At 48.6% G+C, this 26,979-nt stretch overlaps 1 protein-coding gene across 5 annotated transcripts in view; it reads left to right on the plus strand.

Moving 5' to 3' along the window:
* The window catches only part of DENND5A (DENN domain containing 5A), a 128,465-nt gene extending 116,227 nt beyond the window's left edge, over positions 1–12,238 (plus strand). For 4 of the 5 annotated variants that reach the window (XM_070073630.1, XM_070073625.1, XM_070073626.1 and 1 more), the window contains 8 exons: positions 3,775–3,896; positions 5,055–5,200; positions 5,687–5,805; positions 6,167–6,348; positions 6,901–6,983; positions 7,505–7,628; positions 8,986–9,154; positions 11,209–12,238. In XM_070073630.1, coding sequence (XP_069929731.1) covers positions 3,775–3,896; positions 5,055–5,200; positions 5,687–5,805; positions 6,167–6,348; positions 6,901–6,983; positions 7,505–7,628; positions 8,986–9,154; positions 11,209–11,392 — 1,129 coding nt within the window. In that variant the 3' untranslated portion in view covers positions 11,393–12,238. The remainder of the gene's footprint in view (positions 1–3,774; positions 3,897–5,054; positions 5,201–5,686; positions 5,806–6,166; positions 6,349–6,900; positions 6,984–7,504; positions 7,629–8,985; positions 9,155–11,208) is intronic. The other variant, XM_070073634.1, reaches the window with a different exon arrangement.
* The last annotated feature ends 14,741 nt before the right edge of the window (positions 12,239–26,979 follow it).

A 26,979-nucleotide genomic window follows, 5' to 3' on the forward strand; every position in this document is an offset into this window, starting at 1 on the left:
GAAATTAAGAAGCAGTCATTGTTCTTTTTATTTTTTTTAAAAAAGATTTACTTGTTTGAAAGGTAGAGTTACAGAGAGGGAGAGACAAAGAGAGAAAATCTTCCATCTGTTGGTTCATTGCCCCATGGCTGTGACCACTGAGGCTGTGGCTGTGGCTGGGCCAGTTTGAAGCCAGGAGCCTGGCACTCCATCCTGGTTTTCCACATGGGTGGCAGGGACCCATGTACTTGGGCCATCCTCTGCTACTTTCTCAGGCACATTAGCAGGGAGCTGGATAAGTATTCTGACAGCTAGGATGTAAACTGGTACCCTTGTGGGATGCCAGTGTCCCAGACAGTGGCTTAACCTGCCATACCACAATGCTGGCCTTGTTGTTTTAAAAACAATTTTTATCTTTATTTTTGTGTTTGCTTTTTTGTTGTTGTTGTTCACTTGAAAGGCAGAGGTACATAGACAAAGAGTGAGAGATTCCATTTCATTCCTCAAATACCTGCAACAGCTGGGCTGGGCCAGGCCAATGACAGGAGCTCCCATCATGGTTTCTGAATGGGTGGCAGGTACTCAACCACTTGAGCCATCACCTGCTGCCTCCTAGGATGTACATTAGCAGGAAGTTGGATAAGAAGTAGAGCCAAGACTCCAAAGAGGCACTCTGGTTTGGTTTTCTGGCATCTGAAGTGGTGTTTTAACCCCTGTGCCAAACTCTTACCACAGGAAATCTCAATTCTTAGTGTTTCAGTTTGATTCTCTAAAGGAACAGAAAGGTTTAGGAAGAAAATTTGGAGACTTGGAGGAGAACTGAAAGAGAGCAAGTGAACACGTAAGTCCAGAGTTTAGAAGGGACATGTTGCACATCAGAATCTAGAGAACCGTCTTGTGTCCTGGAAATACCACTTGCTGTAGCTATGTGGACTCCAAGGCCTGACAGGGCAGGCATCGTTTTGTTTTTGTTTTTTTGTTTTGTTTTGTTTTTGAGCCACAGTGGCTATTAGGAGAGACTGTAGTCAGGAGGATGAGGCAGAGAGGCAACTAAGAGGGGGTCAAACTTAAGAACTTTATGAAGGTCAAGACATGGGTCGATCTAGGGTCGAGGGCATGACCTTGGTGGAGAAGCTAATCTTGGTTTCTTTGAACTGAAAGCCTTTAGAGATGATATGTTTAGACTTTACTCAGTAATTTTTAACTCCTCACCTGATATTCTGACCTCTGTCCTACTTCAGTGAGTGGAAAATGAGGAGAGTTTTGCTGCCACAAATTGCACTTTGGATGGGGTGTAGGGAGAGAGAAAGAGGAATTTAATCAAAGCCACCTACCCCTCCATCTGGTCTTCACTTATCCTTCTCCAGTCACACTGTGCCCCTCACCCTTCTCAGGATGCCTTCTGCCCTTTTTGCCTGCTGACCCTGTCTCTGTCCTCTGTCCACCTGGTAAATTCCTTCGGGGTCTAGGCAAATGTTCTGTTGCCAAAGTTTCCTGGACTCCCTGGTGATGTGGTCTATTTCTCCACCACAGATGCACAACAGTTGTTAGAGCATTTGTTCATCCCTGCTTACCACCAAGGTGCTGTGTTATCCTAATCTATGTGCTTGCCACGTATTAAAGTTCACTCTATGTGAGAGCATGAATCATGTGGTTTTCCTAGTGCTGAGCTTGTTGCCTGGCACCTAGTAGGACAGCCTCGGGAAAGGATGTCCTGATAGAATGTTCCTGAATCTCTGGGATTTCCAGTTAGTCCCCAACACTGTTAGCACCTTGGAGACGGGGTAGGGAGGAGTCAAGGTAAGGAGGACATAGATTTATGGGACTCAATGAATTATAAAATCTAAAGGGAGAAATTAGGTAACTCCTGTAGAGGGAGCCTTGAAGTTCTTTTCTTTGATCTCTCTGCCATGACTAGTACTGCATAGTGTCCACTTCACTTGAACTCACTTTGTATGGCTGCCACGACCTCTACCATCTTGTTTACCTTCCCCTGTAACCCTTTCCAGGTGTTGGCTTCCACAGTCCTCCATTCTCTGTGCGCATGCGTTTTCTTTGTCTTTGTCTTCTTCTCCCTCTCTCTCTCACCTGTGATCTCACTCATTTTCATGACTTCTGTCACTGCTGAGCAGGTGACTCCCACATATGAAGCTCTAGCTCTGACCTTTCTTCTGAGCCTCAGGCTTGCACTTAGTTGCATTCAGATATTTTACCTGTAGCTCAGAGAGAACAAAAGCAGACCTCACAGAATCTTTACCGTAACTACTTTTCTCCCAGACTTTTTGTTAATGCCATCATTGTTCTCTCTAAATGTCTACCCTCCCATTCTTTCTTCCGACCTACATGTAAAATCTGGAGTCATTTTTTACTCCTTTCTTTGCTTTATCTCCTACATACAGATTTAAAGTCTTTAGTTTCTGCCCCACCTGTCTCCTTATGTTTTTGTCACTCTGTCTTGGCTTAATCCTCATTCTCCTTTCATCTCTCACCTTCACTAAATTTAAATCTCCTGAAGTTGGTTGTGGCTCTCTTTTATCTCTGGGGTAAATTACAGAAACCTATTGTTCACAGGACAAATTGCAAACCATTTAGCCTGAAAATTTAATGCCTTCCTTCCTTGACTCCAAACTTCTCAGCCTCTATTGTTAACTGATCACTTCCCTGAGTCTTCAGCTCCAGCTAAACTGGTTTCCATACCTGACCATCATCCTGTACAACACTTGTCTAAATATGTCCTGTCCCTCAGACCCCTCTTGTTCTGGAAGGCCTTCCAGTACCATTTTATGGCTCTTTAAATTCCCAGAGCCTTTGATTTGGGAATCATGGACACTCTCATACCACGGCCTTTACCTGATTTATTCACATAGATTATATTTGAGGGTAGGTCCTTCCCTGTCTAACACCTCTCTGTAAGAGGCCTCAGTTGGTGAATAATCTTTGAATTATCTTAGCCAGCCTGTCTAGGTGGGACCTTGTAGATCTATTGAACCAAATTCCTTTCTGGCCACAGTAATGCTATCCAGGCAAGCAGCATAGTTGCCTTCTTTTGTTCTCTGTATGTGCATATTTCTCTCATGGGGACCTTCATATTTGACTCTTGATGTCCCCTTTTTTAGGGGAAGGTATCATTGCTTTGAGGTGCAGAAGGCCTGAGATGTCAGGCAAAGGAGTTGGTCTTTGGTAGGATGCAGGGAATACAGGGACAAAGTTTGGAAAGATGGGAAGGGTGATTGCACAGCTTTTCATTGCCTGTGACCTGGATCAAAGGCAGGAGCTGAGGACTGTCCTTTATCACCTCAGGAGCTGCTGTGGGGTACGTCCAGTTTTTTTTTTTTTTTTTTTTTTTTTTTGTCTTCTGGCCTTCAGGCCTGCCAAGGGTTCAAGAGTAGGCCTTGTAATGAGTGGTGGTCACAGACCTCTAATCATTGCTACTCACACACCATACACAGGGTGACACCCTCACTAGGAGATTGGTTGGATCCATGTCATTCCTGATGAAATTTAAGTTCAGCCCTCAGTTTAGGACAGGAGATTGCATGACCCCTGACACCTGACATTATAGCAAAATCAACCTTCATATAGTGTTGATTTTCCTTGTTCCTGTGGTGGCTTAAGTCATTTTCTGTCTGGTCTTCTGTTAAATAGAGTAGCGAGCTTTGTTCCTTTACAGGGTGGCCCTGAGGGAATTGGAGCATAAGATCTTAAGCTTCTCTTGTCTCTTTCCAGAATTGAGTGTTGTAGCTTCTTTGCCTTCCTTTTAACTGGGAGACTGATGTGTTGCCTCCTCTCCAACAGAAAGTTGTACAAGCGCTATGCCTTTCTGCGCTGTGATGACGAGAAGGAGCAGTTCCTCTATCACCTCCTCTCTTTCAATGCCGTCGATTACTTTTGCTTCACCAATGTCTTCACAACTATCCGTGAGTAGCCCTGCCCGCCCCACTGCCCTTCTTAAGGGGTCTTCATGAACCTACTTAAGGCTCACTCACTGTTCCCTTTTTAAAGAAAGAAGAGTGTCCCTTACACTTTCTATATATATTTGCCTCTGCTTCTGTGAGGTGACAGGTGCCCTTGCCTTGTGTTTTCTGTGAAACTTCTTATTCATTCTGAACACAGGGGCTTGGTCCTCCTGGCCTGGTGTTGTCAGTGTCAACCTAGGCACTGCTCTGGAAGCCTGAGACCATGAAAGAAGAGTGAAGTTGGTGGGGTGGTATGGTTCACTTCCCTGCATTCCTACAAGCAATGTCCGTTTTGTTTTGACCTCAGAGTGTCAAAAGGTTTCCAAGGGCATCACAAAAGGTTTCCGATCAGGCCAAAGGGAAAAAGAGCTCTTCCTGAAGTAGCAGAAAGAACTCCAGATGGCAAGTTTGAGTCCAGACCCGGCTCTTCCCCACCTCACTGTTTGTGAGGCCTCACTTTCCGTATTTTGCATATTGAGAAAGGGGATTTTATATGGTCTAAGGCTCTTCCATTCTCATCTTCCTTTGATGTCAGATTCGCCACAAGTCTGAACTTGACCCCTGGCTAGTTCTTCGACCAGTTCCTCAGTAGCACAGACTCTTGTTTCATTCTAACACTGTATACTCCCTCTCAGAAACTAAGGCTATGAGCTTCAGAGTGGTAGCTCTGGACATGAATTTAGAAGGCCTGAGGCCACTTGTTTCCCTCCCTGTGCCTTGGAACAGTCACACTACCTGTGTGACCTTTCCTAAGATTGTTGTGATTGTCATTAGGGTTTATGGTAGGTTGAAGAGTGATCTGACAAACAATTCAGTACAAGTCATGAGTTGGTAATATTGTTTTAAGAACAAGTTCACTTAGTTCTGAGCCTGAAAATGAGCTTTGATCTTTGATGTTTGGATGGTAACCCTGGGAAGAGAAAGATTGGGATGGAGGGAGTGGTTGGTATTCTAAGCCAGCCAGGGCCTAAGTCCTGGGCCCTGCTCTGCCAGGGCTTTTCTGGGGCCAGGGCAGCAGCAGCCATAATAATACCAGAATGCCTGGGGCAAGTCAGGGTCCCATTAGGTATAGGAGGGATTCCTGATCCCCTCAGTACCTTTGTGGTTTTCTCTTAACAGTGATCCCGTACCACATTCTGATAGTACCGAGCAAGAAGTTGGGGGGATCCATGTTTACCGCCAACCCATGGATTTGTATCTCGGGAGAACTGGGTGAGACACAGATCCTGCAGATTCCCAGGAATGTGCTAGAGATGACATTTGAGGTATGTGTTGCTGGAGGCTACACCCTCAGGCTGTATGGGGATTTGATTTTGCAACCGTAGCTTTGGGGAGTTTTCTGCAGGGTTTTATGGAGGCCTTATTCTTTGTACAGTGTCATGCATCAGCATAGCTCACCTGTCCTGAGATGATCTGGGGCTGGAGCCAAGGCTTATCCCTGAGGAGGGGAAGCCTGCCCTGGCTGCGTAGTCTCTGACTGGAAGACACTTACATGTTCGGACTTCCATACCTTCCTCTACAAAAATTCTTTGGTTCCTGAGCCCAGAGATCATGGAACCCTCTGCCAGAGCATCCTGCTCATAGACACTATTCTTTCTCCATGTAGCAGCATTTTCTTTCTCAGCCATGGGCAGCTTATCGGATAGTGCTGAGCCATGAGCTGTGTCCCGCAGCTGCTATGGTGCCTCCAAGGACTGTGGCTCCTTTCTCCTGTTTTCCTGACCTATCCCATCCTCTCTGTTCTCACTCAGTGCCAGAACTTGGGGAAGCTCACAACTGTACAGATTGGCCATGATAACTCAGGACTCTATGCTAAATGGCTGGTGGAGTACGTGCTGGTCAGGAATGAGATCACAGGACATACCTATAAGTAAGTGTTCCCTCAGCTGTGCTTTGACATGGGGGGCAGAGTGTGCCTCCAGGAACTGTCTTTGCTGCTTGCTCCTGTGGGGTTCTCAAGGAGACCCTTCAGGCTGTGATGTGCTCAGGTGACTTCTTGCACCTGAAAAGAAATTCCAAGTGAAGGTGTACAGTATTGCTGGACACAGGTCCAGGCCACCCATGCCACTCATGTAATGATTGTAATGGCATACGGTGGGACAAACAGAGCCATGAGGAATTCTACAGTCTGGTTTCAGAGCCTGTCCCCAGGGATGGCCTTTGTTGGTGGCTTTTGCTGGAAGGGCACTGGAGGAGCTAGCAGCTCTGACAGGCCATTGCCTGACTTTCAGGTTCCCTTGTGGCCGCTGGTTGGGAAAGGGCATGGATGACGGAAGCCTGGAGAGGATCCTGGTTGGGGAGCTGCTCACATGTCAGCCCGAGGTGGATGAGAGGCCATGCCGGACCCCGCCGCTGCAGCAGTCCCCCAGCGTCATCAGGAGGCTTGTTACCATCTCGCCCAACAATAAGCCCAGTAAGTGGGATAAGGGCTGGGCCCTCCAGCCACATAGCCTGAGAATGGGCAGATCTCTGTGAACCTTTGAATGGGAGTCCAGATCACAGCCTGTGCGGCTGCCTCAGGAACCACCTCTGCTTGCAAAATGCCACAGGCATTTGACACTCTCCTTGGAGGCCAGGATGGAGAGGAGAGCTCATGCAGCCAAGCCTGGTGCTTCGATTATGTTTGATCCTGTAGAGGAGAGGAGTCTGCTTTTTGGCCTTCTGCCTGGTTCCTGGGCTTCCCAGTCAAGTATTGTCCCTATTTTAGTTGCCTAAAATTCCAGGGTAAAATTGAAATTAAACTTTACCAGCATCAATCAGAGGCAGATCTCTTAAGTTACTGGCTTTTCATTTTCCCCCAAAAAATTTGGGACAAGTTAGTTGGATAGGGAAAAGCCTTTATTTCCCAGGGTGTAGCAGCCCTGCCCCACCCATGAGCCCTCCCTATGCCCCCAGTCTCCTGCAGTTAGTTGAGTCCTGTTAGCCTATCAGATTGGTTAGGGATGTCTGCTTGATTTTTTATCAGAGCTGAACACTGGGCAGATCCAGGAGTCCATCGGGGAGGCAGTGAATGGCATTGTGAAGCACTTTCATAAGCCTGAGAAAGAGGTGAGCCTTCCTGCCCTCCACTCCAGGGCCTTACATTGTTTTCTTGGATATCTCATTGTGCTCTTCCAGGCCCACGAGCATGGACAGCCCACAGACTTGTAATGTGTGTACCTCAGCTACTTGAGAACAAACAAACTCCCTGCTAAGCAGGGGTTGGTGGGTGTCTTTGCCTTGGGTTGCTGTTTTCCCTCTACACTGATGACCCAGTCCCTTGGGCCCCAGTGAGCAGTGCCTGTTCCTGTCCTCTGCTGGATTTCCTAGGCCTCTGAACAGTGACCTTACTAACTTTGTGTTCCTGATGGGGATTCTTCCTGTGTGTGTCCCAGATCCATCATCTAGTTACTCGTCCGTTCACTTCACAGCTTGTCACTGGGAGCTGCTTTGAGCTACCACTGTGCTACGTGGTCCCTGCAGTTTTCTTGCTGCCCTTTCAGCTCTGGACTGAGGGTTTGGGTGTGCATTGGTGTATGGTGCAGCTTGGCTGAGACAAGCCTGGTGCTCTCCCCTTTTTCCTTACCCAGCGAGGCAGTCTGACACTATTGCTTTGTGGAGAGTGTGGCCTTGTCTCGGCCCTGGAACAGGCTTTCCAGCATGGATTTAAATCACCACGGCTCTTCAAAAATGTCTTCATTTGGGATTTTCTGGGTGAGTTGGGCTCGGGCATGAGGGTGGGAAGAGCATGCATAGAAATAGTGGAATTCACTAACATAGCCTGGGTGCCGACCCTTGGGGCTGCAGTGCAGAATCCAAATCAGGTGGCTCCCAGATTAGACCCATTGTTGTTTGCCCGGGTTTTCCTTGAGGGAATGGTAAGAGCCCTGGATTCTCCTGAGAACAGACAGAAAAGATTCTTTCTAGCTATCACTTATCTTGCCTGGGCTAGTCCTGAGTTCTCATACTTTCTCCTTCTGTATTCAAAAAGCTGGTTTACAATTATTGGAGCTCAAGCCCTGTAGTACTCAGTTGAAGAATTTTTATGCAAGAAACCATCCTTGGAGTTTTCTTGTATATTCAGACAAGGGAAAAGACCATTTTTATGTCAAGGGTCACATAAAAATAAATTTTAAAAATAAGCATAGAAAACATAGGTTCATTTGGAAATGTGACCAGTGATACCCAAACATTCATGGTATTCTCATTAAGTTACTTGCATGGACTTGGAGAGGCCCATACCATGTGACTGCAGGACCACCAGAGACAGGTCTGTGTGTGTGTTTTTTTTTTTTTTTTTTTTTTTTTAAGATTTATTTATTCATTTGAAAATCAGGGTTACACAGAGAAAGAAGGAGAGGCAGAGAGAGACAGAGAGGTCTTCCATCCCCTGGTTCACTCCCCAGTTGGCCACAACAGCTGGAGCTACGCTGATCCGAAGCCAGGTGCCAGGAACTTCTTCTGGGTCTCCTATGCGGGTGCAGGGACCCAAGGTCTTGGGCCATCTTCTGCTGCCTTCCCAAGCCATAGCAGAGAGCTGGATCAGAAGTGGAGCAGCTGGGACACAAAACGGCGCTCATATGGGATGCCGGCACTGGAGCTAGTGGCTTTACCTGGCTATGCCACAGTGCCGGCCCCAGACAGGTCTGGTTTTTTTGTTTTGTTTTATTTTGTTTTGTTTTGTTTTTTTTTTTTTGACAGGCAGAGTTAGATAGTGAGAGAGACAGAGAGAAAGGTCTTCCTTTTCCGTTGGTTCACCCCCCCCCCCCAAATGGCCGCTACGGCTGTCGCGCTGTACCTATCTGAAGCCAGGAGCCAGGTGCTTCCTCCTGGTCTCCCATGCAGGTGCAGGGCCCAAGTACTTGGGCCATCCTCCACTGCCTTCCCGGGCCACAGCAGAGAGCTGGACTGGAAGAGGAGCAACCGGGACAGAATCTGGCACCCCAACCAGGACTAGAACCTGGTGTCCTGGCGCCGCAGGCGGAGGATTAGCCAAGTGAGCCACGGCGCTGGCCCAGACAATTCTGTTTTAAGAACCTTTGTCACTGGAAAATTTTTCTACTCTTCACAGAAAAAGCACAAACCTATTATGAGACATTGGAGCAGAATGAAGTAGTACCTGAGGAAAACTGGCATACAAGGGCCCGGAACTTCTGCCGATTTGTCACTGCAATCAACAACAATCCCCGGAACATCGGCAAAGATGGCAAATTCCAGATGCTGGTGTGCTTGGGAGCCAGGTACTTAACAGCCCTAGGGCCCAGAGTGTGCAGCAGTGAACCTTGGAGGTGGTGCCAGAGGTCTCACATGGTGCAGGGGTGGGCAAGAGGAAGTGCTCTTATGCAGAGGAGTTCGTGGAGGGCCTCGTGGGGGGCCCTTAATTTCCTTCATGTATCCTGTGTATGTGTGGGTGCTGTGGGAGTATGGAGGAGAGTGTGAGTGTAACTGGGGGACAGTGGGCCACACTTTGATGGGAAGGATCAAAACTACCTCACTAGGAAATTTTGAAGCAGAGTGTATCTGATATTCCTTCAAGGCACATTTGAACATGCCAGGCCTTATGGAAGGTCACTGGAAGAGAGCAGAATGAAACATGGTGTCTGTTGTTCAGAAGTTCATTTGTCCTAATTTAAATACAATATGAGGTGGAAATTCGTTGAGAGTCTAAAAAAAGAAGTGCCCATTCGTAAGGTGTGCTGAACATACAGAGGAGAAGGATCAGAGGATCCAGGGTGAAGTGGTGTTTGAGGTGAGCCAGTAATGGAAGGAAATGACAGGTGGAATGTTTAGTAAGGCCAGTAATAGGAAACAGTTGAAAGGCAGGTAAGAGCTCTGGGGACTTGGGACAGAGAAAGATTGCTTTTCTATTATGACAAAAATTGTTTAATCAGGGAACTGAAATAATGTTAATTTTATGTCATGGGTGGTATGCATCAAAGTGATACAGTGATGCAGTTGTTGAGGGGCTATTCAAGTAGACCAGATGAGAGACATGAAGCCCAGATAAAGTTAAGGCAGCAGGTTTATTTATTTATGTATTTATTTGAAAGGCAGAGTTATAGAGAGAGCTGGAGAGAAAGATATTCTGTCACTGGTTCACTTCCTGAATGGCTACAATGGCTGGAGTTAGGCCAGTCTGAACTAGGACCAGGAACTTCCTCTGGGTCTCCCATGTGGGTGCAAGGGCCCAAGCACTTGGGCCACCCTCCACTACTTTCCCAGACACATTAGCATGCAGCTGGATTAGAAGTGGAACAGCGGGGCTTGAATCGGTACCCATGTGGGATGTCACAGTTGCAGGCGGTAAGCCACAATGCTGGCCCCAAGGCTGCAGTTTATTCAGGCCACAAAAGGGAAGGAGTTGGCACAGTAGTTAAAAACAAGACTGTAGGAATGGATTTTTAGCCTAAGAGTTAAGAGGCCCATGTCCCACATTGGAATGGCTGGGTTCTATTCCCAGCTCTAACTCCTGACTCCAGCTTCCTGCTAATACAGACCCTGGGAGGCAGTGGTGATGCCTCAAGTAATTGGGTCCCAGCTACCTTCATAGAAGAAATGATTTATGTTCTCCTTTTATGGCCCTGCCCTGGCCATTGTGGGCATCTGGGGGAGTGAACCAGCAAATGGGAGCCCTTTCTATCTGTTTGTCTGTGTTTCTTTCTTTCTCTGCCTCTTGTAATAAACAAACAAAGCCCCCCAAAACAAAACAGACTCTAGAACTACACTCACTAGGTTCATGTCCCAGGTCAGCCATTTACAGCAGTACGATCTTGAACAAACTACTTAATCTCTGTGTACACTAATTTAATAACAGTGCCTACTCATATCGTGGGGTTGTCATGAAGGTTAAGTTTCTCATGAGTGCAACATGCACTAAGTGAGTGTTGATGCCTATTATTCCTGGTGGTGGTAGCTGTGGGGAGGAGTGGTGCTCTGGGAAAGATGGCTGTTGAGATGGATGGAGCAGTGCTGCCTACAGTCTCCTGTCTGATTGGTAGTGGAGTTGCCCACGGAGTATGAGGCAGGTAGGGGAGGAAGAGCAGACCTAGTTGGCAGATGAGAGGGCCCATCTGCATCTGGTTGGGTCGTTGTTCCTGGGGCTGGGTGGCTGCTAGTGGGAGGCTTTAAAGTGCTGGAAGACCTTTTTGCTGAGCTGTATTAGGGAGGAAAAGGAGGCTGTTCACTTCTCCAGCTTCAGCCTTAGTTCAGTATTTCTCCCTTGGCCTTGCACTAACTGTCTCTTTTTCTTGTCCTTTGCTCCTCTGACCCACGTGGGCTGTTCCTACCCCACCAGAGATCACCTCTTACATCACTGGATTGCTCTACTGGCCGACTGCCCCATCACTGCACACATGTATGAGGATGTGGCGCTGATCAAAGACCACACACTTGTCAATTCCCTCATCCGCGTGCTGCAGACATTGCAGGAGTTCAACATCACGCTGGAGACATCCCTTGTCAAGGGCATCGATATCTGACCTGCCAGCACCAGCTATCAGCAGGACGGAGAAAGACTCATCTGGCAACTCAACCCCTCCTTCCCAGAGGGACTTCCTAGAGTTGTGCAGGAGACGGAGAGGAGCTGTACACTCAATGTAAAAAGAAAACTAGAGGATTTTTGGAACAAATAATCTATTTTAGAGTTTATTTGCCGATTTACTTTTTACACACTTTCATGTGAAAGAGTGATATGGAGAGGGAGCGAGGCTGGTGCCGCTTATTTTGAAGCTGGTGCCCTCCCTTGCATGGCCACGTACGGGGAGCCTGAGGCCTCCCTGGACTGAGCCTGGCGCCGCGTGCAGGGTAGTTCCACTTCCTTGCTCAGTGGCGTGAATGAGGCCATTCCACATCGTTTTTAAACTAATGTTTTCTATATTAACATTATTAAGGATATTTGGCTTTCACGGCCACACCCAGGTGTGCTGAGCAGGAAGCCCCATGCTCCAGTCAAAGGGATTTTTAGTGTGCCTCTGAACAGGCACTGATGAGTCAGTCCCATGTCTTTTCTTTGTTATCAGTATTATTTGGGAAGGAGACATGCTGGGACCTGTCACCGTGCTGAGAATCACGTTTCCTGTTGGCACACAGTTGCACAGAAGTAAACATGAGCATGTTTTAACAAGTTTTTCTTTACCTTTTTCTTTTTTTTTTTAACATATTATTTATTTAACCCTCCATTGTATGTTTTTTCTTTTTTCTTTTTTAAAGAAAGGAAAAGCTTGTCACAATCTAACTGGCTGTGTTATTATTGTTAAATTTATGTTGTTTTGCAACTTAGAAACCAGCTACAGTATGGCCCACTTAATAAAACACCTGAAAACAAACTGTGTGGGATACTGACTTTTCGGGGGGTGTTTTGAGCAGTGGATAGGGGAGGGCACAGTTAGACCCGAGAAGGCTGTGACTATGTCACCACCTCCCTCTACCAACCTACTGAGGGTTATTGTGCTGCTCAGGATTCCCTGAACGCCTGGTACCTCCTGGGTCCTTTCCCTTGCAGTGCCAGCAGCTCTCAGAGCTGTTAACTCGTGTCTAGTTGAGAGCGATTAGACAAAGATTATTTTCCTCCTACATAGAGGAGTAGACTAAGGCACAGAAGGCACAAGGTCTGGCCAGTGTTGTAAAGATTGTCACTTGATTGGCATTATGCACTACTTCCTGAGAGGGTAAGGAAGACCAATTATGAGAATATAGGACACAGGAGACCCTGTCTACCTTGGGGAAGAAAAGCTTTTTTTTTTTTAATTTGAAAGATTTACTTATTTATTTGAAAGGCAGTGTTAGATTTTCCATCCACTGGTTCACTCCTCAAATGGCTACAATGGGCAGGGCTGAGCCAGCCTGAAGCCAGGAGCTAGGCACTGCATCTGGGTCTCCCATGTGGGTGCAGGGGCCCAAGGACTTAGGTCATTCTCTGCTGCTTTCCCAGGGGTGTTACCAGGGAGCTGAATTGGAATTGGAGCAGGTAGGACTTCAGTCGGCACCCATTGTGGGATGCCACCCACAGATGGCAGCTTAACCTTGTATGCACAATGCTGACCCCCTGAAAAAACTCTTGAAAGAAGTGTTTGATGTTCCAGTGATGCCAGGTTGTAGAGCTTTGTCAGTGCTTTGGGAACCAAGATTGCTGCTTTGTCAGGAAGCTCCAAAAGTATAGCATGATCTGGTGGAGCACCTCCAACCAATCAGTGTTGTCATTTTTGCTTCTCTGCCTTTTTTTTTTTTTTTTAATATTATTTATTTGAAAGAGTTACACAGAGAGAGGAGAGGCAGAGTGAGAGAGAGAGGTGTTCCATCCGCTGGTTCACTCCCCCAGTTGGCTGCAGCTGCTGGAGCTGCACTGATCCGAAGTCACGAGCCAGTAGCTTCTTCCAGGTCTCCCACGTGGGTGCAGGGCCCAAGGACTTGGGCCATTGTCTACTGCTTTCCCAGGCCATAGCAGAGAGCTGGATCAAAAGTGGAGCAGCCGGGACTGGAACCAGCGCTCATATGGGATGCCAGTAGTGCAGGCAGTGGCTTTACCTGCTACACCACAGCACCAGCCCAGCTTCTCTGCTTTTGCATGTACTGTTCCCTCTGTCTAGAGTGCCTTCCCTTCATCCACTTCCTGCTCATGGTGTTCTTTGGAGTCGCCTGCAGTGAAGTCTTCCTCGACCTCCTGGGCAGAGCCAGTCATTTCCTAATGTGGCCCCTCTGGATTGTCACTGCCTGTTTCCCCATTGGGCCTATTCCCTAGACCCGGAGCTCCTAGGTAATGGAGACTGTCTCTTGTCCCTTTGTGCTTGGCTGGTGGTGAGTGCTGGTGGTAAAAGGTTTGGCAGGAAGTGAGAAAAGGAATTGGAATCGGAAGCCTGAGGACGGCTGCAGTGTGGCATCCTGTCAGCAGCGGGTGGGAGTGAGCCGCTGCCCGAGGAGGTGGGAGAGGCATAGTGAAGGGAGGCAGGCATCCTCTGGAGCAAAAAAGGAGACTCCTGGCCAGGCAGGAAGAGCAGCTTGGAACTCAGCTTTGTATGCATACTGTGGGCCTGGGCTTAAGCTGACCATACCTTAGGGTCTTGCATCTCTTCTGTTTCCTCTCAACTCAATAAGGCAAGTGTAGATGATCCCAGTTTTATAGGCGAGGAAATGGAAGCTGAGAAGTTGAGTCATTTGCCCAGGACCACACAGTCCATAAGTAGTTTGTAGTTTCCAGGATGGCCTCCCTCCAAGCTTGTGGCTTTTTCTTGATAGCTTGCTCCTTGCTTGACTTTCTGCTCAGATGTTTTCAGCGAGAACTGCTATGACCCCTCGAAAAGATCTGCACTTCCTGCTGGTCACATTATTTATGTAGGTTATTCTTTATTTTTCTTCTTGACACAAGCACTATACTAATTGTTAATTCTCAGTATAAGTTGCATGAGGGTAGAACTTGGCCTGCTCTGCTCACTTAGTACCTGGCACGTGCTATGGGCGCAGTAAACATCTGAAGAAGTGACTTCATTGCTGGTAGATGAAGATTATAGACTGCAGAGCTGAATCCTTGTGCTACTGTGACCTAGCGAGAGTGCCCTGCCTTCCATGAATTGCAGTGTACTCACCTATACAGTGGGGACAGGGACAGAGCTTGTCCTAGTGTTGTGAGGAATAAGTGAGAATTTCTGAGGGGACTTCCAAAAAAAAAAAAAAAGTCTGTGGGAAAATGGAATTAAAAGATGCATGTATAGGGGCTGGCGCTGTGGCGTAGCGGGTGAAGCTGCCGCCTGCAATACCAGCAGACCGTATGGGCGCTGATCTGAGTCCTGGCTGCTCTGTTTCCCATCCAGCTTTCTGCTATGACCTGGGAAAGCAGTGGAAGATGGCCCAAATCCTTGGACCCCTGCACCCATATGGAGACCTGGAAGAAGCTCCTGGCTTCTGGCTTTGGATTGGCACAGCTCTGGCCGTTGTGGCCAATTGGGGAGGGAACCAGTGGATGGAAGACCTCTCTCTCTCTCTCTCTCTGCCTTTCCTTCTCTCTCTGTGTAACTCTTTCAAATAAATAAATAAATCTTAAAAAAAAAATTGTGTATTTTGATGCAAAAAAATTAGAAACCCATGCATAGATTTTTCATGGTATACATATTCCGTGAGTTTTTTGAAGATCTCTGATAGGGATGGATTTTGTTTTGTTTTTTGCCTTGAAGCAAGCATCTTTTAGATTCATTTTTCATGAACCTGCCATAGAACCCGCTTAACATGCCTCACCATGGCTAGAACAGTATCGGGTTTATATGAGTGTGTAGTGTCAGTTGTTGCTCTGTTGTGTCAAGGCCTGCCCTGGTTCCTGGTCTGCACAGATGACCGAGACCTAGACTTGCCCTCCAGGAACTCAGAGGCAAGTGCTGTAGGGGTGTATGACGCCTGTGAAGGCCTTGAGCATTTTGACTGCTGCCCAGGGTTGAGGGTTGCTAGACAAGTGGGCATTGTGTATCAAGAGAACAGTCAGAGCAGAGGCATGGAGGGCTGGAAGGGCTGCGTGGCAGAGTCAAAAGTCTGTCTGAGCTGGGGAGGGGTGTCGTTGTGGGCCCCAAATCCAGAGTGGGAGACCAAGGGCTGATGAGTATTACAGGACCTGGAGCAGGTGCCCAGGAGATACGGACTGGATCAGTGAACATACTGCAGGCACAAAAGCTGGAGCCATATCACTGGTACGTGGCATTCCTCATGCACACTTACACCTTAGGAATGTGATGCCTGGGTGTGAGAAGCAGAAACTCCTGGCCTGAACACAACTGCCAGGCTGTGTGACACAGGTGAGTGCATGTCTCGTTTCAAGTGCAGTGTGTCTCAGAGCGTGGCCTGCCCAAGTCACCGACAGTGTGCTCGTAACCAAAGAGCCTGGTGGCCCATGCTTAACAGACCTCTTCTCTCCCGCCCTCACTGTGAGGGGGCCGTAGTCTCAGGGGAATGGGGCAGGGGAGTATTGTTAACATAACCTGGGAGTGCTTCCCCTCCTTCACTTACTTTCAGCTTGTGGGTGCTGGCAACCTGAACCAGTGCCCAAGCCATTCAGTTAAGTGACCCTTCTTGTGTGTGATGATGGGTGTCCCTGGCCAGCGGATCATGGCTCTGCGTGGTGGTTGTGCTGCGCCCAGCACTCAGTTACATGCTTTAGCGGAGGCATTGGTGGCCTCGGTCAGCCATAGCAGCAGAAGAGCAACACTGTGCAGCAGATGTTGCCGAGAAGGTGGGTGTGAACATGTTTTATAAATTTCGGCTTGCCTGGGACCATCTATTTCTCTGCCCCTCTAACAGCTGATTTTGCGGTGAATGTCTCCCTTTCCACTGTGTTTTGTTTTAGTCTGCTGCAAACCCTCTTTGGAATGAAGTGTGATAGAACAGAACAGACACATTGAGTATTTCAAGGACACGCGGGTCAGCTGCGTTCTGCACGCAGCCAGGCTCTCAGCAGCCCTGGGTAAATCAAGTGCATTTGGTTCACTCAGCAAGCAGCCCTGCCGCCTCGGCTTCTGCACCTGCTCTAATTCAGTGCTTTCCAGACTGATAAATAAGCAAGCAAGCAAGCAGATGAACTCAGTGAACTATAAAGAGAGAACCCTTTGTAATAACCACCCAGATTAAGGATAAAACTTTACCAACAACCCTTTGCCACACACTGTATTTACTTCCCAGGCTAGCTGTTTCCCTTATTCCAACTTCTTGACTTTTTTTTCCTTAAGATTTATTTATTTGAATGACAGAGTTACAGAGAGGCAGAGAGAGAGAGGGAGCTTCCATCCATTGGTTCACTCCCCAAATGGCCACAATGGCCAGAGCTGTGCTGATCTGAAGCCAGGAGCCAGGAACTTCTTCTGGGTCTCCCATGTGGGTGCAGGGGCCCCACTGCTTTCCCAGGCCATAGCAGAGAGCTGGTTGGGAAGTAGAGCATCCGGATCTTGAACTGGCGCCGATATGGGATGCTGGCACTGCAGGCAGTGGCTTTACCTGCTACACCACAGCACTGGCCTCCAATTTTTATAGAAATCATTTCCTCCGCAGGCGGAGGATTAATCAAGTGAGCCACGGGGCCAGCCCTTTCTTCTACTTTAAACACAAACTCTAATACCTGGAGATGCACATGGATGACTGGTTTCAAGGCTGTTAAGCTGAGTAGTTAAAAAAAAGTTTATCATTAATATTAACTTCAGAGACAGAGACGCAGAGAGAGGGAGACAGGGAGTTTGTATCTGCTGGTTCACTCCCCAGATGCCTGCAATGTCCAGGGTCGGGCTGGGCCGGAACCAGAGTTGGAAATTCAATGCAGATCTCCCACATGGGTGGCAGCACCCAAGTACTGGAGCCATCAGTGCTGCCTCTTCAGGGTTTGCATTGGCAGTAAGATGGAGTCAGGCACTGCGGCTGGGCATTAAACCTAGGCACTCTGATGTAGGATGTGGGTATCTGAACCACTATGACAGATACCTGCTCCTTAAACAGCAAATGTTTATGGAGGCTGGGAAGTCCAGGATCAAGATGCCAGCAGGCTCTGTGTGGTGAGGACTGGCTTCCATCGTCTGCTGCCTTCAGTCATATTAACAAGAAGTTGGATTGGAAGCAGAGTAGCTGGCACTTGATATTGGGTACAGGCATTTCCAAGCAGCAACTTAACCTGCTATACTACAGCATGTACTTCTTTTTTTTTTTTTTTTTAAAGATTTATTTATTTATTTATTTGAAAGAGTTACAGAGAGAGAGAGAAAGAGGTGTTCCATCCAATGGTTCACTCCCCAATTGGCCGCAACTGCTGGAGCTGCACTGACCTGAAGCCAGGAGCCAGGAGCTTCCTCTGGGTCTCCCATGCGGGTGCAGGGGCCCATGGATTTGGGCCATTTTCTGCCTTCCCAGGCCACAGCAGAGAGCTGGACTGGAAGTGGAGCAGACGGGTCTCGAACCAGCACCCATATGGGATGCCAGCACTTCAGGCCAAGGCATTAACTTGCTGCGCCACTGCGCTGGCCCCACAACATGTGCTTCCTATGTCAGTTTGAAAAACTCCCTTTGTAGGATAGGTATGGTGGTGATAAATTCTCCACATCATCACCAGCTCTTGTTACCTTTTGTCCTTTTGGTAATGGCCATTCTAACCGGAGTGAGGTGATATCTCATTGTGGTTTTGATTTGCATTTGCCTGGTGATTAGTGATGTTGGACATTTTGACACGTACCTATTAGCCATTTGCATATGTTCCTTTGAAAAAATTTCTATTTAGGTATATTATCCATTTAAGATATTTTCAAAATGTGTGTGTGTGTGTGTGTGTGTGTATGAGAGAGATAGAGACAAAGAGTTTCCATCCATTCTCTGGTTCACTCCGCAAATTCCCACAATGTAGCCAAGGCTGGGCCATGGCCAAAGCTGGGAGCCAGGAGTGCAATCCAGATCTCATGTGAGTGGCAAGAATCCAATCACTTGAACCATCAGGAAGCTGGAGTCGGGAGCTGGAACCTGGAAGTGACCCCAGGTACTCTAATGTGGGATGCAAGTGTCTTTATTGGCCATTTTATGACTGGATTATTTTTTCCTGTGCTGTTGAGTTGAGCTCCTTATATAGTCTGGTTATTAACCCCTTGTTAGATGCACAGTTTGCAAATACTTTTCTCCATTTTGTAGATGGTTTCTACTCTGTTGGTTGTTTCCTTAGCTGTGCAGAAGCTTTATAGTTAGATGAAATTCCATATGTCTATTTTGCTTTTCTTTCCTTTGGGGTATGGTCCATAAAACCCTCGCCCATTTCAATGTGCTGAGCATTTCTCTTATGTTTTCTTTTAAAATTTGTAGTTTCAGATCTTATATTTAGGTCTTTAGTCAACTCTTAATTTTTTTTTAATATGGTGAAAGAAGTCTAGCTACATTCTTCTGCTTGTGATTGTCCAATTTTCCAAGCACCATTTATTGAAAAGGTGTCCTTTCTCCAGTGAGCATTCTTAGCACATTTGTCAAAGATCAGTTAGTTGTAGGCCGGCGCCGCGGCTCACTAGGCTAATCCTCCGCCTAGCGGCGCCGGCACACCGGGTTCTAGTCCCGGTTGGGGCGCCGGATTCTGTCCCGGTTGCCCCTCTTCCACGCCAGCCCTCTGCTGTGGCCAGGGAGTGCAGTGGAGGATGGCCCAGGTGCTTGGGCCCTGCACCCCATGGGAGACCAGGAAAAGCACCTGGCTCCTGGCTCCTGCCATCGGATCAGCGTGGTGCGCCGGCCGCAGCGCGCTGTCCGCGGCGGCCATTGGAGGGTGAACCAACGGCAAAAGGAAGACCTTTCTCTCTGTCTCTCTCTCTCACTGTCCACTCTGCCTGTCAAAAAAAAAAAAAAAAAAAAAGAAAGAAAGAAAGAAAGAAAAGAAAAAAAAAGATCAGTTAGTTGTAGATACGTGGGTTTATTTCTAGACTCTATTCAGTGGATTTCTTATCTCTTAAATAGATTTATTTATTTATTGGAAAGGCAGAGTTAACAGAGAGAGGGAGGGAGGAGAAAGAGAGAGAGAGAGAGATCTTCTGTTGGTTCAGTTCTCAAGTGACTGCAATGGCCAGGGCTGGGCCAGGTGAAGCCAGCAGTCTGGAACTCCCTCCTGGTCTCCCACGTGGGTGGCAGGGGCCTAAGTGCTTGGGCTGTGTCTAGGTGTGTTAGCAAGGAGCTGGGATCAGAAGTGGAACAGCTGGTACTTGAGTTGGCACTTACACAGGATGCTGGTATTTTAGGTGGCAGCTTAACCCACTGTGCCACAACGCCAGTCCCTATCTTATGATATTTTTACTTGTTTGCATCTCTTTCAGTTTGAAAAATTTTGTCACTACTTCATATCTAAGGGATACCTTTGTTGTACAGTATTCTTGGGGTGTTTTTTTTTTCTCCTTTAGTACTGTCAAAGTCTCATCTCTCTCTGCCTGTAGTTTCAGTTGAGAAATTAGGTGAACTGGGACATCCTTATGTGTTAATGGATTCTTTTCTCTGGCAGTTTTAAGAATCTTCTTTTCATCTTTAATCTGGTAGAACTTCACTGTATTGTCTTGGGGTATCCTCGGTTGAGTTGAGTGTGACCAGTGACCTCTGACCTTCACATATCTGGATAGTTCTGTAGGTTGAGAGAGTTTCTGCTATTACTTGAATATACCTTCTACTCCTCTGGCCTTCTCAAGTCCCAGATATTTTCTCTTGTAATGCTATCATATTCATTCTTTTTTTCCTCTGTATATTTTTTTAGATTTATTTATTTGAAAGTCAGAGTTACACAGAGAGAGAAGGAGAGGCAGAGAGAGAGAGAGGTCTTCCATCCTCTGGTTCACTCCCCAGTTGGCTGCAACAACCGGAGCTATGCCGATCTGGAGCCAGGAGCCAGGAGCTTCCTCTGGGTCTTGCATGCGGGTACAGGGGCCAAAGGACTTGGGCCATCTTCTACTGCTTTCCCAGGCCATAGCAGAGAGCTGGATCAGAAGTGGAGCAGCCAGGACTCGAACTGGCGCCCATATGGGATGCCGGCACTGCAGGCGGCAGCTTTACCAGCTATGCCACAGCACCGGCCCCTTAATGTACTTTTCAACTCAAAAATTTGTTTGGAAATTACTTTCCTCTCTCTGTTAAGTTTCTTTGCTACAGTAATGAATCATTCTCTGTGTTTCTTTTTTTGTTTGTTTGTTTCTTTGAAACATTTTATTTTTAAAGTAATTAATTATTTTTACCTATTTAAGAAAGAGAATGTGCACTCCTACCTGCTGGTTCATTCACCAAATGCCTATAATGGCTGGGGCTGGGCTAGGCAAAATCTGGGATCTGGGGACCCAACCCAAGTCTCTCACATAGCTGGCCAGGACCCCACCACTTGAGCCATCATCGGCCACCTCCCAGGGTGTGCATCAGCAGGGAGCCGGATTGGAAGCAGAGCCAGCACTTGAACTCAGACACTCTGTCATGGGACGTGGGTGTCCCAACTGGTGCTTCACTGCTAGGCCCAATCTCCACACGACTGGTTTAAATTCTGGATCTGAGAGTTTGTTTGGTTTCTGACACTTTGTTTTGTTCATTAGGTGGCGTAATGGTTGGTTCCCTGGACGTTCTTGATGCTTGTTGGCAGGTGACAATGTCTGTGCAGTGATGGATTAGGGTTTTTTTCCAACGTTGGTAATCTGGCTTTCTTTGTACCTGCCTTCTGCAAATTCTGTCCGGATTTTCTGCCTATGGACACTTCTGGTATTTTAGCAGTAGGTGGCGCCCTATACTGAGGTCTGCCTCAAGTCTGCTGTGGACGCGCTGTGGCTGTTTTAGCCCCAGAGGGCTCCCCTATCCCAGGTCTGCCCCACAGGAGCATCTGGTGTGCTGTTCCGAATGAAGTGTAAGAGGCTCCATCTGCGGCAGTGGCCTGGGGATAGAGGGCTTGCGGCTTTTATCTGGTGCTGGTGCTGCGTCTCACTGCCACAGGCCCAGCCCTGAGCTCTGAGCAAAGTCCTCTCCTCCCTGGCGCCCTTCACTCTGAGGGCAGCTCGTGCATGAGTAACTCCCAGTCGTCTTCGTGGGGAGACGGCCGCCCAGTGCCTCAGTCCGTGGCTGTCTTGCTCCATCTCTGCCCGCTGGCTTTCAACATGCGAATTCCGAGGGGGAGACAGTATTCTGTTGTCTGGTGGGTGATCTCCTCCCTTACAGGGTCGGGGGGGTGGGGGGCTCCTTCACCTGCCTGGGAAGACTGTTCCCCAGGAACAGCTCAGACTGAGTAGGAGCCGCCCTTTGGCAAGAGGGGCCAGCCCGCAGCGGCCACATGGAAGGGACCCGATCTCACTCAGAGGTTCCCTTTGTAAGCAGGCAATGCTTTGGGCCCAATTTGACCTTTACTTATCTTGCTCTTAATGTTTCTCTGATGCGTGGCTAATGGAAGAATCTGGTTAGAAATCGTGACTAAGTCTGGGGACAGAAAGCAGAATTTTCTAAGGGACATCACAGAAGTGACTGGGGTTTCAGGACATAGCTGCTCAGGCAGTTTCTGAACTGCTAGCCTGTGCTGGATACTCTGTGAACAGAAGTGGATGACGGGGCCAGCGCTGTAGTCTAGTAGGTAAAAGCCGCAGCCTGCAGTGCTGACATCCCATATGGGTGCCAGTTCTAGTCCTGGCTGCTCCACTTTTGATCCAGCTCTCTGCTATGGCCTGGGAAAGCATTAGAAAATGTCTAAGTCCTTGGGCCCCTGCACCCATGTGGGAGACCCAGAGGAAGCTCCTGGCTCCTGGCTTCAGATCGGTGCAGCTCCAGCTGTTGTGGCTAATTGGGGAGTGAGCCAGCAGGTGGAAAACCTCCCTGCCTCTCATCTCTCTCTGTGTAATTCTGACTTTCAAATAAAAAAAAAAAAAATAAGTAAATCTTAAAAAAAAGAGAAGTGAATAACACCTGCACAAAACTCTGTGATGTCTTGGTCAAGGGCAGAGTGTGGGGACCCGTGACGGTCACAACGATGGTGATGATCACTAACCGGACGGAAACATCCAAGCCCTGCTCCAAGCACTTTACCAGTATCATTAGATTCTCAAAATTTTTATTTTTAAAATTATGTCCTTTTTAGTATTTTTATTGGCTTTTAGAGATGTTTGTTTATTTCCATCTACTTGAAAGGCAGAGTGATGGGGGAAGAGAGAGAGAATCATCCTGGCTCACTCCTCAAATGCCTGCAACAGCCAGGCCTGGGTCAGCTCAAAACCAAGAACCTCAATCTGGGTTTCCCATGTGGATGACAGGAGTCAGGCTCTTCAGCCATCATCTGGTGTCTCCCAGGATGCGTTACTAGGAAGCTGGATCAGAAGCAGAGTAGTTGGGACTCAAACCGGCACTCCTATATCGGATGCTGATATCCTAAGTGGTGGCTTAACTGGCTGTACCACAATGCCTGCTCTGTGTTCTTATACATATTATTATCTTCATTTTATAGGTGGGGAAACTGAGGCCTGGGGGGAGGTGAGCAAACTTGACACAGCTGATATATAGGCTGGTGAGGGAGGGGCTCTCGGGGAAAGCTCCTGAGGGAAGGGACTGCAGCTGTGCCAGGCCTGGGCAGGTGACATCAAGAGAGGTGTTGTGGTCGGCTGGTGCACAGTCCACACTTTGCACAAGAGTCCTGCCGCCGGGCTGTCTGGCTGGGCATGGCAGTCCTGCAGAACTCTGCCCAAGCTCCAGCCTCGACTTGGCCCCAGCTTAGCACAAAGCAGGAGCCCATGGGAAGTTGCTGGGGTCATGGGACTTGACATTTCTACTCGCTCACCAGCTGATGCTGTTTAAACAGCCAACTCCCGATTTCCATGGTGCCTCTGATAGGAAAATAATTACAAAAGCGATGCAGAGTCATTATAGAAACTGCGCAGCCATTACATGTGTAATAGGAAGACAGACAGAGGCCTGGACCCCAGCTGCTTGTTCAGGATGGAAGAGATGACTCATAAAGGTTCTTGATGATCTTTTGTGTGTGAAAGGCCAGGATTTTCCTGCTGGAAAAAGTAGGTTCCACAACAGAGACCACGTGCTCTGCACGAGACAAGGAAGGGCTTGGAGATTTGGCAGCTCCGTAGCAGGTGAGGAGCCAGGAGACACAGAGTTGGGTCTGGTGGCAGAAATAGGGACATCCGCTGGCGCCGCGACTCACTTGGCTAATCCTCCACCTGCGGCGCCGGCACACCGGGTTCTAGTCCCGGTCGGGGTGCCGCATTCTGTCCCGGTTGCCCCTCTTCCAGGCCAGCTCTCTGCTGTGGCCAGGGAGTGCAGTGGAGGATGGCCCAAGTGCTTGGGCCCTGCACCCCATGGGAGACCAGGATAAGCACCTGGCTCCTGCCATCGGATCAGCGCGGTGCCCCGGCTGCAGCGCGCCGGCCGTGGCGGCCATTGGAGGGTGAACCAACGGCAAAGGAAGACCTTTCTCTCTGTCTCTCTCTCTCACTGTCCACTCTGCCTGTCAAAAAAGGAAAGAAAGAAAGAAAGGAAGGAAGGAAGGAAGGAAGGAAGGAAGGAAGGAAGGAAGGAAGGAAGAAAGATATGGGACATCCATCTCCCCTGGTGGAGGCGAGGAAGAGATTGTCCAGTGAGAGTCTCCGGGAAGTGAGGACAACCAGGACATGCAGCAACAGGAATGCGCCTGCTGACTTGAAGTTGTCTCGGGGCCACGCGTAACAGCCGGCCTCAGCAGTGCCGTGTCTGGGATCGTCTCTGGGAGAAAACGCAGACAAGGAGCAGTGCTTCATGCTGGGGTTAACTGGGGACAGAGAGAAGGGAACAGCTGTGGCGAGCAGGATGCCAGGGAAACCGAGAGCAGAGGAAGAAGAACTGAGAGTGAACCTGCACACTGAGGATTTGGAAACAGGCAGCAACGCTGGGGAGGGCTCTGGAATTTGCACAGTGTGTGGCAGATCTTAGCCCTCTTCGGTTAAGTGTTCAGAGAAAGGATGCCCCTGTGAGACTAGAAGATTCGGGGACACACAGAGAGCAGGCCCCTGAGCTTCCAGCATGAGCAGAGGGAAGGAAATGGAAACCGCACGGCGCTCCCTGCGCTTTGCTGTCTGGCCCTCAGAGGCTTTCCACACACCTCATTTTGTAATGTGGCTTTTCCACTTAGCATGATATTATGAGCATCTTTCCGTTTTAATAAACAGTCCTCCTCAGCATCATTTCCAGGCCCTGTGTGCTGTCCTGTACGGAGAGAATTACTGATCCAGCCAATCTCCCTGCCAAGACTCAATGTTTTGATTTTAGCAGTGTTGTTAGAAGGCTAGATAGACTCAACTTGCATCAAGCAATTTGTAAAATTTGCTTGGAAAAATAGCAATTCCTTACCCATGCTCCCTCCTTCTGCCTCCCCAGAGGCAAACACGTTCACCTTCCTTGTGGTGAATTATTCTAGTACTTAACTCTGGCACTAAATAACTGGCTAGAATTGCTGCGTGTTGGTTTTTCATGTTAAGATAGTATTTCTCGTGATGGACGTGAAGGATTTGCCCCACTTGCCTCCTGTGCCCAGGATGGTGGCTTAACCCATCTCCATATCCTCCCGCCCTCCAGATGCGATGGAAGTTTTGGTTGATTGGGCAGCAGAATTTACGTAATCTTGGTACCGTAAATGCTGCTGCTGGCTGTGTGGCACAGCGCCTTCCCTTGGAGTTGTGTTGTACTGTGTGTTGGGTTCTGGAAAGCGAACTCTAAGATGGCCCTTAGGGTCCAGGGTGTTTATTTGGGAGTGTCCTGAGGCCAGTGCCCATGGACAGAGGGGCAAGGAGACAAGCCTGCAGATGTAGAGGCCAGGGAGTGTTGTCGGCGCCAGCACAGCCCTAACGCCAAGTAGCCTTTCTGAGTTTGTTCAGTTTTCTTGTGTTAATTACTCATTTAACCCCAAACTCCAGCCTGGTTGTCAAAATCTCCAATCGCCTCTCCTTCCTTTGCTTCAGTTATTCTATGCATTCCTATCTTCTCAGATATGTCTTTTTTTTTTTTTAAGATTTATTATCATTTATTTGAAAGGCAGAGTTACACACAGAATGAAGGAAAGAGAGAAACACTCCCATCTGCTGATTCACTCCCCAGATGGCTGCAATAGCCAAGGCTGGGCCAGACAGGAGCTAGGAGCTTCTTCCAGGTCTCCCATGTGGGTGCAGGGGCCCAAGCACCTGGGCCATCTTCTGCTGCTTTCCCAGGCACATTAGCAGGAAGCTGGATTGGATGTAGAGCAGCCAGAGCTTGAACCAGTGCCCATGTGGGATGTTGGCATCACAGGCACAGCTTAAACCATTAAGCCATAGTGAAAGCCCCTAGAGGTGTCTTTCCTGGACCTTCTGACCTGATCCATCTGGACTGGTGGCTGCCCAGTGCCCACTGTCACACTGGGCTTCGGGACAGCCGGTTGTAGAGAGGCTGTGGTCACTGTCCTCAACTGTGCCAGCTGCTTTCTCTTCCTGGATCCCATGCTTTCTTCTTTCCCAGTTTATTCCCTGCAGAGCAAACATTCCAGAAATGCCCCTAGGGGGGTGTCGCTCCCCCTCTTCGTGGAGGAACGACACTAAACCCTGCCTAGGCTTCATATCCGAGTCACGGCACCATTATGTCGCTCCCCCTCTTCGTGGAGGAACGACACAGGACCCTGCGCTGTTCTTTCGTCTGCTCGGCCCTCCCCGGGTTTGCTGCTGGTTCTTCCCGGGTTGGCTACTATCCCTTCCACCTCCGTGGAAGGGCAGTTCCCCCTGGCCACATTCCCCACTTCCGCAGGGGAGCGGCACACCGCCGGCCGGCTTTCTCGGGGGCTGCACGGGTTCCCTTAGATGTTCCCCATAGATGTTCCTGGTGCATGCCGTCTCTCTCCTCCTTTATAGTCCTCCTCCGCCAATCCTAACTCGGCTGCCCACACGCCGAGTACGCTGCTCTCCTCCAATCAGGAGTAGGTCCTACAGTTTATTGGTTGAACTGGAGGCAGCTGTGCGGAAGCTGTTTACTTCTCTCCCAGCGCCATATTGTGGGAGAGCAGATGCATAGAATAAGTCCTAATTCCAGTAACTCAGTCCAGTCCGGATTGCTCCCCACAGATCCCCCTTTCTTTTTATTTTTTGGCGTTGATACGCGCCTGTCTTCGGTGTCCCGCGGCACACACTCTGCTCTACTTGCTAGAGTTGCCACAGGCTCTTACAAGTCCTATCAATCAGGCAAACCGAATCCGGGTCCTCTCTTCGCCATGTTGTGAGGAGGTTTTTAGGCGCTGATGCGTGCCTGTGTTCGGTGCCCTGCAGCGCATGCTCTGGTCGAGCCTGCAGGGGCTTACAAGCCCTATCAGGCAAACCGAATCCAAGCCTTCTCATTGCCTTATTGTGGGGGAGACTTATTAGTGTTGGTTCGTGCCTATCTTTGGTGACCTGCAGCTCATACTCTGGTCGAGCTGCTTGCTGGCGCTTACCGCCTTAATTAGGCAGACCGAATCCAAGCTTTCTCATTGTTGTATTGTGGGGAAGCCTTACTGATGTTAATTCGTGCCTGTCTTCGGTGACCTGCGGTGCATAAGCTGCTAGCTGCCCGCAGGTGCTCATCGTGCTCATCGCCTCACTTAATCAGGCAG

Source organism: Oryctolagus cuniculus, chromosome 1 (genome assembly GCF_964237555.1).
Source record: "Oryctolagus cuniculus chromosome 1, mOryCun1.1, whole genome shotgun sequence".
Classification (NCBI taxonomy): domain Eukaryota; kingdom Metazoa; phylum Chordata; class Mammalia; order Lagomorpha; family Leporidae; genus Oryctolagus; species Oryctolagus cuniculus.